This window comes from Heterodontus francisci, chromosome 20 (assembly GCF_036365525.1).
Source record: "Heterodontus francisci isolate sHetFra1 chromosome 20, sHetFra1.hap1, whole genome shotgun sequence".
Classification (NCBI taxonomy): Eukaryota; Metazoa; Chordata; class Chondrichthyes; order Heterodontiformes; family Heterodontidae; genus Heterodontus; species Heterodontus francisci.
This window is the reverse complement of record NC_090390.1, coordinates 90523899-90539297: the sequence shown is the minus strand read 5'-3', so window position 1 is coordinate 90539297 and position 15399 is coordinate 90523899. Positions and strand designations below refer to the sequence as shown.

Genomic DNA, 15399 nt, shown 5'->3' with positions numbered 1-15399 from the left:
TGCAATACCTGAAAGGGTAGTAAAGATTAACAAATTCTTGGATGTTTACTTGAGGTGCTGTAACCTATGGAGCTGGGATTAAGAGCTGGAAAGTGGGATTTGGCTGGATAGCTCCTTCCCAGCTGGCACAGACATAATGTGTGGAATCACCTCTTTTCGTGCTGTACATTTTCTATGTTTCTATGGGAGAGATGGTGGCCTAGTGTAATGTCACTAGACTAGTAATCTACAAGCCCAGGCTAATGCCCTGGGGACATGAGTTCAAATCCCACCATGGCAGCTGGTGGAATTTAAATTCAATTAATCAATAAAAATCTAGTCTCAGTACCATGAAACTATTATCAATTGTCATAAAAAACCCATCTGGTTCACTAATGTCCTTTAGGGAAGGAAATCTGCTGTCCTTACCTGGTCTGGCCTACATGTGACTCCAGACCCACAGCAATGTGGTTGACAACTGCCCTCTGAAATGTCCTAACAAGCCACTCAGTTCAAGGGCAAATAGGGATGGGCAACAAATGCTGGGCTGCCAGCACCACCCACATCCCATGAAAGAATATATATATTTTTTTAAATTACCACAGTTTTATTACATTTCAAGAAGTACTCCATTGGTTATAAAATATTTGGGGAGGTCGTGAAAGGTGCTACAGAAAATACAACTTATTTTCTTCCTTCTGTAAGATTGCCCTTCACCTTCTTTGCTCCGTGAATACTGCACTTACCTGTCATGTAATTGCACATTGCCCACGATGCTGACAGTGATTCTAGGGTCACACCTATTGGTGCCCTGACCAGGCCAGACTTTGCAGGGTCAATGGGAGAGCAGCTCACTTGCACGGAGCCAGTGGGCAGCTTTTTCAGTACAGGCACATCGTGGACTCCTGCTTACCCCATCTTGCTGTTCTCCCAATACTCCGTTCCTCAAAGAAGTTACATCTGTGCCCCTCAGGTCCATGGTTTAAAAAGTTAATAACCCTTGGCTGATTTTTGAAACATCTGGACAGTTTTCCTGGCCTAGACCGTCCTTGTGAGACTCAAGTGTCCATTTGGAGGAAGCTAGGCCTCTCCCCATTGGCTATATTGCCCACCAATCTTAAGTCAGAATCTACTGAGGTCCGGGAGTCCCAGGCCCTGCAAGCTGTGCTTAGCTAGGTCTCTGCCTATTTCCAGACACTCCTGCTTTATTCCGGGGGGTATTTTGACAGGAGTGTGTCCAAAGGAGAAGAGTAATTTCTGACTCATTGTAATTCTACTTGATACCATCCTGGGAAATGGAGTGGGTGGGGAGGATGGAGCTGTGGTGCTGGGGAGGGCAAAGGTGGGGGTAATGAGATGTGAGAATGAGGGGAAGGGTGTGGATCCGATGGGGTGAACTGTGTGAATACTGTGTACCTCAGCATACAGCGACTAGTATTTCCTGTTTAATGAACTGTCCAGTTCCTGAAGTCATATCCAACTTGAAATGTTAACTCTGTTTCTCTCTTCATAGATGGTGCCAGACCTGCTGAGTATTTTCAGCACTGTTTTTTTGTCCAGTCTCTTTGATACTGTTACTGTGCATATTAACCAGGTTCATGTGTCTTTATGTAGAAAGGTGGCAGCAAGGGCCACAGTAACAGCCAGGAATCCCTGAGAGAACCAGTTGGAACATTTCAGAGTCCCAGGGCTGAGTAGTGAGTGTTTTCTACAGCTGTGCCCAGGAGTGCCAACCAGCAGAAGGCAGCAACTAGGGACTGCAGGAGCAAATCTTGTTCTGGCGTCTCATTATCTCTAGGGCAGGTAGTATTTTTGTTCAGTTACTCGCTTTCCTATCGCTTCTGTCTGACTCTGGGATATAATCACAGAAAGTCCCTGCACACAGACAGGTAGTTCAGTCTGGCCAGTCTCATCTCACTCCCCCAACTCCCCAACAGCCTTTAATCATAGAAGGATTACAGCACTGAGAGGCTATTTGGCCCGTTGTGTCTCTGCAAGAGCAACTCCGACTCCTCTTTCCCTGTAGTCCTGCAATTCTTTTTCTCATCAGGTGCTAATCCAATTTTCTTTTGAAAACCCTTGCATATGCTGGATTTAAAAAACCTTTATTTGCTTTAATTCCATGGGCTCGAGCCTGGTTCTAATTTCCTCACACTGTGCAGACCCCCACCCCCTCCCCTTGCTTTCGAACATCTCTATCAAATCTCCTCTCAACCTTCTCTTCTGAGAACAATCCCAGCTTCTCCAATCTATCCCCATAATTGAATTCCCTCATCCCTGAAACCACTCAAATCTTTTCTGCACCCAGTCTAATCCTGCTCTTACTTGCAGCTAAATGGCTTCCTTCTGTGCAATTCTATACCACAGTAACTATTCTAGGATTCTATTAATCAGAGTGAAGACTGGCTTCTTTCAGTCCAGAACTTGCCCTTTTCCAATTTGCACTTGTATCCCATTGTTCTAAAACATTGCTCCAGAACCTTCACTGAAATCACACAGCAGGAACTTTTGCTGATTAATGTAGTTATCCTAAAGCACTGTTATGTAGGCAGGGCTGTGTACTGAAGGACAGCGAGCGCTCAGGGAAGAATAGACAAAAAAGGTTGTGTGGTTCTGACTGAGCAAGCCTCCAAGTAGATTTTTTTTAAAAACCATGCTCAGGATGTGTATGTCACTGGCACCATTGGCATTTACTGCTCACCCTAGTTGCCCTGAGTTTGATGAAACAGAGTCTCACTGCAGAGGGCAGCTAAGAGTCAACCACATTGTTGCAGGATTGATTATGTAGGACCCGATCGAGTCAGAACAAAGTTTTCATCCTTAAAGTGAACCAGTTGGGTTTTTAAACAATCCCATAGCTTCATGGTGACCTTTACTGAGGCCAGATTGTAATTTCCACTTTTTTCCCCAAACTCAATTGAATTTTTATGCTTTCATGGAATGTGAGCATCACTGACAAGGCCAACATTTGCTGTCCATCCCCAATTGCCCTTGACAACCAAGTGGCTTGCTAGACCATTGCTGTGAGCAATTAAGAATCAACCACATTGCTGTGGGTCTGGAGTCACACAGGCCAGAGCAGGGAAGGAAGGCAGATTTACTTCCCTAAAGGACATTAGGAAACCCACAATGGGACTTGAACTAGTTTCCTGAATTATTAATCTGGTAAATAAAATTTGAAGTGAATCTCCTTCATATACTTTCAGTGCTGTCTGTCCCACATTGTGGGCACTGCCTGCAGCTGCTCCTGAAATGGTTAAATCGCTAAATGCATTCAGGAGTGAAGAGTGCTCTGATCACAAGACTGGATTGATCAGCAGCTACCTAGAGTTCATTATCTTCACCCCCATCCTCAGATCCTTCTCAGCATGCAAAGATCACACTTCATCCGAATCCCTGAATGAAGGTGGGCTGTGCCACACCAACATTTTGAAGCTGTCAGTGGAATTCAGTTTTCCTAAGAGGCAGTAAATCAATAAGACTGTGTTCAGCATTAGTCAAACATCACAGAAAATTAATGGAATATTGCACTGACCAGTTTCACCCTCTGAAACAGGATTTGCAACCCAAGTTCAGATTTGTGAAAGTAAAGCCCAATATCAAGAATGATTTTTTCCACAACTCAGACAGGTTCCCAGGAAGGTGCTCCAGACAATGACATTAGCTTGTCCAGACAGCTGGTGCTGTCATGGTGACGTTGGGATTCTGTTAGAGCTACACTTAATTGGAACTGTCCGACTGCCAAGTGCCTTTCTCTGCGATCTGCAAGGCAAGTCCATTCGACATGGAATGCAGGTATGGAGCCTCCTCCAGACTTCAACCTATTAACCCAGGATGACACTGCACTAGCAAAGGGGTAGGCAGAGGTGCAGTCATAGAGGGCATTAAAATTAAATCCATCTGCCCATAGGTGACCATGAAAAATGCCATGACACTAGATCAAGGGTGTTCTCCCAGTTTAATGGGAAATTTGTTCCTCAACCAACATCTAATAGCTTAAAAGCAAAATACTGCAGATGCTGGAAATCTGAAACAAAATGCTGGAAATATGCAGCATCTGTGGAGAAATAAAAAAAGTTAATATTTCAGGTCTGTGGCCTTGCATCAGAACCCTGATGCAAGATTAGACCTGACTAACTGTTTCAGTCCAGATGCTGCCAGACCTGCTGTCTATTTCCAGCACTCATCTAAAATAGCTTATCTGGACATTTCTCACTGCTGTTTGTGGGATCTTGCTCAGTGTAAATTGGTTACATTGTAACATTAACTCCACTTGAAACATCCTGTTAGGAGCTATATAAATGCAAATTCTCCTTATACACAATTTATTGTACAATTAGCATTTTTAGAATTGGATTAAAGTGGAAGAAACATTAAAAATGAGAATATTGAGACATTTTTCACCCACTGCATAACAGTTACATGCTCCGTCAATTGGCTTCATGTTGCTGAACCATTAGAAACCAGAGACCTTAACTGAACGGTGATCAAAAACAGTTCCTTGTACCCAGCCCTGGTATCCAAAATACTGAAACTTTCAAACCTCAGGACACCAAGATAAACAAAAATTAGGTTAAGTTTTTGGTTTATTTACACAAATCCAGACAGTGGAATGTAAGTGAAACATTTACTGACAGTAGAGCCACGAGACCCTCCACCCTTTAAAAATTCACATTTACACAAACATTCTAACATTTCATTCTGCTTCCTGAAAATAGCATCTCAAATTCCATTGACAGGTTCCATCTCAACAGCTGCTGGGCTCATTAAGGCGATTCTTTGTGAACAATGTCTAGTGGAAGGTGAGAATCTTGGTGATGAGCAGAGTGAGGGACATGCAGACAGAGACACATGCAGCTAATTTCTAGACACGGACAGAATTAACTACTCAGGACAGGCCAACTGACAGCAGCAATTCTTCTGTGCTTATGATAATGAGAAACACGAGCCAGTGCTTGGGATCCCTCACTAGGACTTACGATTACCTTCACCCTGGTCCTTCTGGTGTTTAGGGGCAGGTGTTGGTCCTCCTGCCCAAAAATCACTGCAGGAATGACAACTGTTGCTTTCTATATTTGTGAAATACTGGACCAATGAGGTCACTCACTAAACTGCATGATTTAGACACAGGGTGTGGGTGGGGAGTGGACCCTACAGAAGGGCGTTTCGGACAGAAAAATCCACCCATTGTTGACCATTTCAGAGGCTCTAGTAAGGAATTCTACTATCAGCTGAGTTGGTCTTAATCTACCTCGGGTGGAGGGAAGGGGACAAACGCAGGCCACGTGACTTATTTTGGAGGGCTGGCGAATTCTGTTTTCTGGCCACTTGTATTCTGCTCCTCTCGTTCAACCTTCTTGGTTGACACGATGGTTTCTTCAATTATCTCCTCATAAGCCTCTGCTTTTTGCTTGGAGGATTTTGATGGCAGTTTGGGCCCCTCTTCCTTCTGCTCTTTCTTGGAGACTATGGTGGAGGTGGTCTTGGTGGACAATCGGGGCTGGAATGGGGCTGGGTTCAAGTTGGTAGGTGGAAGGTTGATAATACTGGTGCTGAGCCTGGTCTCTTCACCTTCCAGTAACTTCCTGTTGGACAAAAAGAAACAGCCAATGTTACTTTAAACAAGGAGGCTTCAATGAGTTACCACAATCCCTCCTGCTCTCTAGCAGCAACTGACCCAATACACCAGTGTAGGGAAGGGAATAGGATGAGCTTTTGGTTTAAGCTTTGTTCCTCCAGCAATTGTCTAACATTCCTCTTCCCCTTTTGCAATGATATTTCCCCTAGATTTAAAAAAGATAAACCCAATGTCATAAGATAGCCTCTCATCCAAATTTCCAAGCCCAGCCTCCATCTCTTGAAATGACTCTAGGTGATTAAATATGGATCACCCACCGTGTGTCTGCACTGGTGATTTCTGACACTAGCTGCCCCAATGGACATGGCACTGCCGGACTCACCAAGTGCTTTAATAAACTGCTCTAATCTGATACACTGACTGGGACCTAAACAATGAGCCCTCAACAGGGAGCTACATCCACCAATGTGGGAATTAACAGAAAATACAGGTGAGTTGTCCTCAATTAATGGCTGCTGACAGATGCGCCCCCCCCCCCAAAACCACCATCATGCACTAATTCATTTAAGATTAACTCAGGTGTCCCTCCTGTTAGTCTTACAACATTTTTCACAAAGTGCACTTGCAGATATTTCCACTGGTTGGGGAGTCTAGAATTATAGGGCATAAGTTTAAAAATTAGAGCCAGATCTTTCACGAGTGAAATCTGGTAACATTTCTACATACAAAGGGTAGTTGAATTTTGAATGCTCTTCCACAAATAGCAGTTGATGCTACATCAATAGTTAACTTTAAATCAGAGATTGATGGATCTGTGAGCCAAAGGTATTAAGGAGATGGGGCAAAGGCAGGAATATGGAGTTAGATCAGCCATGGTCTGACAGTGATATATGCTCGAGGGGCTAAATAGCCTCCTCCTGGTTTTATGCAGGTGGTGAGTTGGCACATGTTGCATGCCTGGCCAGAAGGGCTGTGTCTTATCCTGTGCCCAAAGGGCAATACAAGCAGCTCAGCTCATTTAGACCAGACAATGCAGAAAACTTCATTAACCCTGTTCCAAGACAGACTGGTTTCTAAACCAAATTATTTCACTCAGGAATTCTCAATGCACTGGCATGGGAGGGCCAGGTGCCCTGGAATAGGGGTGTGTGGGTGGCACCTGTAACATCTGACTCCTCCTGACTCTGCCTGATCTCAGCTGTAACTCAGTCACGGGATGGTCACCAGCTGGCAGTCAGCTCAGCAGCACTGGTGGTACTCAGTTCTATGCCCATTGCATGGGTAGAAAACTCCCAGGGCACTCTCTCCCAGTCACAATCCAGTGACTGGATCAATATCAGCCAAGGACAGAATTGAGTTTGTCACCCATAGTAAAATAGCCTGACACTCACTGTATACTCCGTGAATGATCATTTGGACAAGGTAGCAAAGGCCAGGCAAGTCCCATGCATCCTGTACCCATGGTTCCCCATACCCACTCCCTCCCCCTCTCTCAAACCCTAACCAGAGCAGGAGCAAAAAAGGACTTGTTTAGCTGCATATTCTCCATGTTGAGTGAACAAATCCAATTTCTGAAGCTCTGCTGCAGAGTTAATCATTTTGAGCCGAACTGAGTTTCAACTCAGAGCACACAAATATCAGGAAGCACAGCGGAGCTAGATGCTGGCTTCAGATATTCAGACAGCTCCACTTTCAATTATGTCGAGTGTTTTATGAACTGAAATCCAGACACAAATCAGAACAGGAAACAAGAGAATTGACAATTAAATTACAGTTGGGTATTGGACTCAGGATTAAGCATTTGACAATTTAATATCTACAGTAATAATTCAGTTAGACTGTGGAGGTTTCAGCCAACTTATTTCTTTGCAAACTCCTCCATGCAGTAACAGTCATGTGCATATACCTCACTGTACTTAATTCAGCAGAACAAAGTTCTTAAACTTCTTTGGCCTAAAATCAAAAAAATCCAAGAAATACTATCCAGATCCTGCAGGGTTCAGTACCCACAGAAAGCAAGAGGCACAAGGCAGAGGATGTGGTTGAGACCACTGCCAGTGACACTACAGCCCACTCCTCAGGACTGGTCATTCCAGGTACCTCATTTCAATGAGGTGTCTCACCTCCCTACCCCAGTGGTCCCAAAGTATACAAGGGATTTACAGTTCAGGCTACTAACCCAGGCACTGCCAAATTCTTACCGGTAAGCAGCAATCTCTATGTCCAAGGCCATTTTCACATTGAGAAGGTCCTGATACTCCCTCAGGTGTCGAGCCATCTCAGCCTTAGTGTTCCTTAGTTCATCCTCCACCTGCCCAATAGCATCCTGATTGAATAAAACAGAAATACATGGTTGTTAAAACTGCACTCAGATCAAGTCTCTTTCCCCATCAAAATGATTTTCCTTGATCAGGGACTTGAATGAACTCATCTTCTGGCACCTTTCCCATGCTTGGGAGAAACTTAATAGCAAGTGTCGGCAAAGTGCCTCACATTAACCCAATCCCATCCTCAACCACACTTTTAAGATGTGCTGGTAAACATCCAACAAGATGGTTAATTTCCCTCTCCAAATCAGAGGGATGAGAAAAAATGAATAATAAAAGTCCCAACTGTTCTGTTGCTCAGATCAAGAATCAAAGCAGGTGCCTCTGTCACAACAGCAGTGCTATTACCAACTCCATCAGGTAAATATCGCCCATCGTTCACAATACAAGGGCAGGTACAGCACAGCTGTAACACTTCAGACTGCACTCAATGGGTGATTGAAATATTTTGCTCAAGTTCCAGTAATCCAAATACATAAAAACCCAAAGAAATGATTTCAAATGGCAAGTTATGCCAAGTTCCAAATATTTTCACTAATGAAGACCATGCAAATCTTCAACAATTCATGCGCCTGACCTCCAATTAGTGTCAGTTGGTGGCAACTCAAGGCTGTCACTTCAAGACTTATTCCATTACTGGAGTCTACAATCCAGCCTGTCCACAATGGAGAGTTGGGAAATGAAGGGAGTGAAATTTCTGTCTTCATAAAACCTTTAACTCACACAGCTGAAACCCTGCCCTTCCATCAATGCTTAAATTAATTCATTATAGGAACACTATTAAGACTCAAGTATATAACTTTAAAATACTGTCCTTATAAACTATTTAAGTGCAGTCATTATTGTGATGCAGAACAGGATAAAGTCATAACTAGTTCAAGAACAGTCCAATTATTTTTCTATACCAGTCCTCAGAGTGTTTGATGGGAACAGTGTAGAGGGAGCTTTACTCTGTATCTGACCCCGTTTTTTTTTTCCAGCCAATCCCAGTTTTTTTTTCTTTTTTTATCTTTTTTCTCCCCCGTGCTGTACCTGTCCTGGGGAGTGTTTGATGGGAACAGTGTAGAGGCAGCTTTACTCTGTATCTAACCCCCGTACTGTACCTGTCCTGGGAGTGTTTGATGGGGGACAGTGTAGAGGGAGCTTTACTCTGTATCTAACCCCCGTACTGTACCTGTCCAGGGAGTGTTTGATGGGGGACAGTGTAGAGGGAGCTTTACTCTGTATCTAACCCCGTGCTGTACCTGTCCTGGGAGTGTTTGATGGGGACAGTGTAGAGGGAGCTTTACTCTGTATCTAACCCCCGTACTGTACCTGTCCAGGGAGTGTTTGATGGGGGACAGTGTAGAGGGAGCTTTACTCTGTATCTAACCCCCGTACTGTACCTGTCCTGGGAGTGTTTGATGGGACAGTGTAGAGGGAGCTTTACTCTGTATCTAACCCCGTACTGTACCTGTCCTGGGAGTGTTTGATGAGGACAGTGTAGAGGGAGCTTTACTCTGTATCTAACCCCCGTACTGTACCTGTCCTGGGAGTGTTTGATGGGACAGTGTAGAGGGAGCTTTACTCTGTATCTAACCCCGTACTGTACCTGTCCTGGGAGTGTTTGATGAGGACAGTGTAGAGGGAGTTTTACTCTGTATCTAACCCCCGTACTGTACCTGTCCTGGGAGTGTTTGATGGGACAGTGTAGAGGGAGCTTTACTCTGTATCTAACCCCGTACTGTACCTGTCCTGGGAGTGTTTGATGAGGACAGTGTAGAGGGAGCTTTACTCTGTATCTAACCCCCGTACTGTACCTGTCCAGGGAGTGTTTGATGAGGACAGTGTAGAGGGAGCTTTACTCTGTATCTAACCCCCGTACTGTACCTGTCCAGGGAGTGTTTGATGGGGACAGTGTAGAGGGAGATTTACTCTGTATCTAACCCCAGTGCTGTACCTGTCCTGGGAGTGTTTGATGAGGACAGTGTAGAGGGAGCTTTACTCTGTATCTAACCCCGTACTGTACCTGTCCTGGGAGTGTTTGATGAGGACAGTGTAGAGGGAGCTTTACTCTGTATCTAACCCCGTACTGTACCTGTCCAGGGAGTGTTTGATGAGGACAGTGTAGAGGGAGCTTTACTCTGTATCTAACCCCGTACTGTACCTGTCCTGGGAGTGTTTGATGAGGACAGTGTAGAGGGAGCTTTACTCTGTATCTAACCCCGTACTGTACCTGTCCAGGGAGTGTTTGATGAGGACAGTGTAGAGGGAGCTTTACTCTGTATCTAACCCCGTACTCTACCTGTCCTGGGAGTGTTTGATGGGGGACAGTGTAGAGGGAGCTTTACTCTGTATCTAACCCCGTACTGTACCTGTCCTGGGAGTGTTTGATGAGGACAGTGTAGAGGGAGCTTTACTCTGTATCTAACCCCCGTACTGTACCTGTCCAGGGAGTGTTTGATGAGGACAGTGTAGAGGGAGCTTTACTCTGTATCTAACCCCCGTACTGTACCTGTCCAGGGAGTGTTTGATGGGGACAGTGTAGAGGGAGATTTACTCTGTATCTAACCCCAGTGCTGTACCTGTCCTGGGAGTGTTTGATGAGGACAGTGTAGAGGGAGCTTTACTCTGTATCTAACCCCGTACTGTACCTGTCCTGGGAGTGTTTGATGAGGACAGTGTAGAGGGAGCTTTACTCTGTATCTAACCCCGTACTGTACCTGTCCAGGGAGTGTTTGATGAGGACAGTGTAGAGGGAGCTTTACTCTGTATCTAACCCCGTACTGTACCTGTCCTGGGAGTGTTTGATGAGGACAGTGTAGAGGGAGCTTTACTCTGTATCTAACCCCGTACTGTACCTGTCCAGGGAGTGTTTGATGAGGACAGTGTAGAGGGAGCTTTACTCTGTATCTAACCCCGTACTGTACCTGTCCTGGGAGTGTTTGATGGGGGACAGTGTAGAGGGAGCTTTACTCTGTATCTAACCCCGTACTGTACCTGTCCTGGGAGTGTTTGATGAGGACAGTGTAGAGGGAGCTTTACTCTGTATCTAACCCCCGTACTGTACCTGTCCTGGGAGTGTTTGATGGGGACAGTGTAGAGGGAGCTTTACTCTGTATCTAACCCCGTGCTGTACCTGTCCTGGGGAGTGTTTGATGGGGACAGTGTAGAGGGAGCTTTACTCTGTATCTAACCCCGTGCTGTACCTGTCCTGGGGAGTGTTTGATGGGGACAGTGTAGAGGGAGCTTTACTCTGTATCTAACCCCCGTACTGTACCTGTCCTGGGAGTGTTTGATGGGGACAGTGTAGAGGGAGCTTTACTCTGTATCTAACCCCGTACTGTACCTGTCCTGGGAGTGTTTGATGGGGGACAGTGTAGAGGGAGCTTTACTCTGTATCTAACCCCGTACTGTACCTGTCCTGGGAGTGTTTGATGGGGGACAGTGTAGAGGGAGCTTTACTCTGTATCTAACCCCGTACTGTACCTGTCCTGGGAGTGTTTGATGGGGGACAGTGTAGAGGGAGCTTTACTCTGTATCTAACCCCGTACTGTACCTGTCCTGGGAGTGTTTGATGGGGGACAGTGTAGAGGGAGCTTTACTCTGTATCTAACCCCGTACTGTACCTGTCCTGGGAGTGTTTGATGGGACAGTGTAGAGGGAGCTTTACTCTGTGTCTAACCCCGTACTGTACCTGTCCTGGGAGTGTTTGATGAGGACAGTGTAGAGGGAGCTTTACTCTGTATCTAACCCCGTACTGTACCTGTCCAGGGAGTGTTTGATGGGACAGTGTAGAGGGAGCTTTACTCTGTGTCTAACCCCGTACTGTACCTGTCCTGGGAGTGTTTGATGAGGACAGTGTAGAGGGAGCTTTACTCTGTATCTAACCCCGTACTGTACCTGTCCAGGGAGTGTTTGATGGGACAGTGTAGAGGGAGCTTTACTCTGTATCTAACCCCGTACTGTACCTGTCCTGGGAGTGTTTGATGAGGACAGTGTAGAGGGAGCTTTACTCTGTATCTAACCCCCGTACTGTACCTGTCCAGGGAGTGTTTGATGGGACAGTGTAGAGGGAGCTTTACTCTGTATCTAACCCCGTACTGTACCTGTCCTGGGAGTGTTTGATGAGGACAGTGTAGAGGGAGCTTTACTCTGTATCTAACCCCCGTACTGTACCTGTCCAGGGAGTGTTTGATGGGACAGTGTAGAGGGAGCTTTACTCTGTATCTAACCCCGTACTGTACCTGTCCTGTGACAGTGCAGAATCTTTGGGCCGCTGTCCGAGGTGCTGAAAGCAGGGCTCTCCCTCTCTCCCTCCCTCTCCCCCCGCTCTGCCTTTACCTGGTAGCCGGCGATCTCGGCACTGTGCCGCTCCTCCATCTCCCGCAGCTGCCGCTCCAGAGACTCGTTGGTCCCGCGAACCGCCTCCACCTCGATGGTGCGGGACTGCAGCTGCCGCCGGTACTCACTCAGCTCCTCCCGGTTGGCCCTCAGTACCTCACTGCTCTTGGCCGCCGCCTCCGTCATGTCGGCGAACTTGGTCTTGTACCAGTCCTCGGCTGACTGCGTGTTGCGGGCCGCCAGGCTCTCGTACTCGGCTCGGATGTCCCGCAAGGCGGCGGTCAGGTCGGGCTTGGCCAGGTCCACCTCCACCTGGACCTGGGCGGCCTGGATCAGGCCTCGCAGCTCCGCCACCTCCTCCTCATGCAGCTTCCGCACGAAGCCCAGCTCATCCAGCAGCGACTCCACCTTCTTCTCCAACTCCAGCCGGGCCAGGGTGGCTCCGTCCACATCCTTCCGGTAGGCCCGGGCCGCAGCCTCGGCCTCCTCCCGGACCCGCAGCTCATCGTCCAGCCGCAGGCGCACCTTGTGCAGCTCCTGCTCCAGGCCGTCCCGGTCCAGCAGGGCCTGGCAGCGCCCCGAGCTCAGTTCATCCACCTGGCCGCGGAGCTCCCGCATCTCCTGCTCGTAGAGCTCGGCCAGGCGGGAGGGCTCGGCGTGCCGCTGCCGGAGGACGGTCAGCTCGGCCTCCAGGACCCGGTTCTGCTGCTCCAGGCCCCGCACCTTGTCGATGTAGACGGCGAAGCGGTCATTCAGGCCCTGCAGCTGCTCCTTCTCGTTGGTGCGGGTGATGCGGAACTCGTTGCCGAGGCCCGAGCTCTGCAGCAGCTCCAGGTCGGCCGAGCGCCGGTAATGCCCGAGCGGGAGGCCGCTTGCCCGGGGCACCGACTGGGACCTGAAGCTGCGGGACGAGGAGGCGGAGGGGCTGCTGAAGCGGGCCGCGGGCCGGGAGCTGTCCCCGAACACCCGGCGGTAAGAGGACGAGTAAACATCCGACCCGAAGCTCATGGCGGCGGCGGACTGAGCGGCGCCTGCGCGGAGCCCCGCTTTTATAGGGGGAGGCGGGAGAGTCCATTCCACCTGCCGGGGAAGGGGGGGGGGGGGGAAGAAAGAGGGCGGCTCCCCCGCATCTGTACCCGGCCCCGGGGCTCCATCTCCGGCCCCGGATCCCCGGTCCTCCAGCTCACCTGCCACCTTCTGCCGCTCGGAGCCACTTCATACCGTGTCCGATGCCGGTGAGCTGGGGTCGGGGTTCTGGCGGGTCCCCGGCTCCCCCTCCCAGGCCCGCACACATGAACTCGTTTTGTCGCAGTTCCGACGCTCGGCCTTAAATATGCATATTAATGAACCTCATTTAAATAGAATAAATTATCGGGCTCGGGCCCCGCCCCCTGTTTAAAGGGGCCGCAGTGTCTGGGCATCAGAACAGGGAGGCACCTGAGAGCGGGGGTCACTGGATGACCATTTCAGCACTGGACAGCGGCCGATAGATCAAACTGTTCCACATTGGAGATTATCAACAGGACCAGGCTGTGCTTGGATTACTGTTAGAAAACAATCAGTAGTAGCTGGAAGCTACATTACATTAGGAATTAGAGACATAACCGGGACAGTGTGATCTACAACAGGCTGTGTAAAGATTGATTGGGAAGATAATCAGTTAAAATTTATTTCAGCACTGGACAGCGACTCTGTTACTTTCCAGTTCATAAACAAGCCCAGCGTTACAGCAAAGATTATAGACAGGATTGAAACAGCGTGAATTACACCAGATTATGCACAGGACAATGACAGTGTTGTATGACGTGAGGAATAAACAGTGCTGACACGTTTCCAGCATTTTCTGTTTTTATTTTAGATATTCAACATCCCCAGAATGCTACTTCATTGTTTCAGCACTGGACAGCGCCAGTCTCACTGCACACCACTGAGGCACTGCTGTGTTAAATTATAGATTGTGGACAGGACTGGAAACATTCCATGTCACATTAGATTATATAAAGAATGAGAACTCAATGCATTGTTTAAATGTCTTTCAATACTGGACAGCATCTGTGTCATATTAAGAATTATATACAGATTTGGGCCATCTGCGCGGGTTTTCTCCGGGTGCTCCGGTTTCCTCCCACAAGCCAAAAGACTTGCAGGTTGGTAGGTAAATTGGCCATTATAAATTGCCCCTAGTATAGGTAGGTGGTAGGGGAATATAGGGACAGGTGGGGATGTGGTAGGAATATGGGATTAGTGTAGGATTAGTATAACTGGGTGGTTGATGGTCAGCACAGACTCGGTGGGCCGAAGGGCCTGTTTCAGTGCTGTATCTCTAAAAAAAAATTAAGGGTTAATAACAGGATGTGGACATTGGTGCAAAACAACAGAGATGTATGTGACCAGAAAAACAAAATATTAATAGATTTTCTTTTACAGGATAGGACTGTGTTACATTAAATATTATAGACCAGGACAGTGTCATAGAATCTTAAAATTGTTACAGCAAAGAAGGAGGCCATTCAGCCCATCATGTCTCTGCAGCCATTGCAGAGCCAAGTCTGCAGGGCAACATAGATTGGGACCTGAATATTGAAGGATACATGACATTTAGGAAAGACAGGAAATTAGGAAAAGGTAGAAGGGTAGCTCAGTTAATTAATGATGGTATTAGTGCAATAGAGAAGAGACCAGGAGGTAGAAGCTGTTTGGGTAGAGATGAGAAATCATAAAGGCAAGAAGTCACTTGTGGGAGTGTTGTACAGGCCACCTAACATTAACCACACTGTGGGACGGGGTATAAAGGAAGAAATAATGGCAGCTTGTCAGAAAGGTACAGTGATATATTATGGGGGATTTTAACTGACATGTAGACTGGAAAAATCAGATGGGCAGAGGGAGCCTAGATGAGGAGTACATAGAATGTTTTTGGGATAATTTCTTCGAATGATACATTCTGGAGCCAACCAGACAGCAGGCTATACTAGACCTGGCATTGTGCTATGAGATAGGATTAATTAATGACCTCATAGTTAAGGTGCACCTAGGTAGCAGCGATCATAATATGATTGAATTTTACATTCAGTTTGAGGGAGTGAAGAGTGGGTCCAAGACTAGTATTTTAAACCTAAATAAGGGCAATTATGAGGCCATGAAAGCAGAGTGAAACTGGTAAATCAGGTTAACATAGAAATATAGAAAAAT

The 15399-nt window shown here is 47.1% G+C and overlaps 1 protein-coding gene across 1 annotated transcript; it reads right to left on the bottom strand.

Annotated features, from left to right (window-relative positions):
- Positions 1-4547: 4547 nt before the first annotated feature.
- On the bottom strand, positions 4548-13217 carry LOC137380989 (alpha-internexin-like). Its single transcript, XM_068053410.1, has 3 exons — positions 12208-13217; positions 7759-7883; positions 4548-5564 (listed from the first exon to the last, which is right to left on the bottom strand). Exons 1-3 carry the CDS (start codon positions 13213-13215, stop codon positions 5270-5272), a joined length of 1428 nt encoding a protein of 475 aa, XP_067909511.1. The 5' UTR covers positions 13216-13217; the 3' UTR covers positions 4548-5269.
- Positions 13218-15399: the final 2182 nt, after the last annotated feature.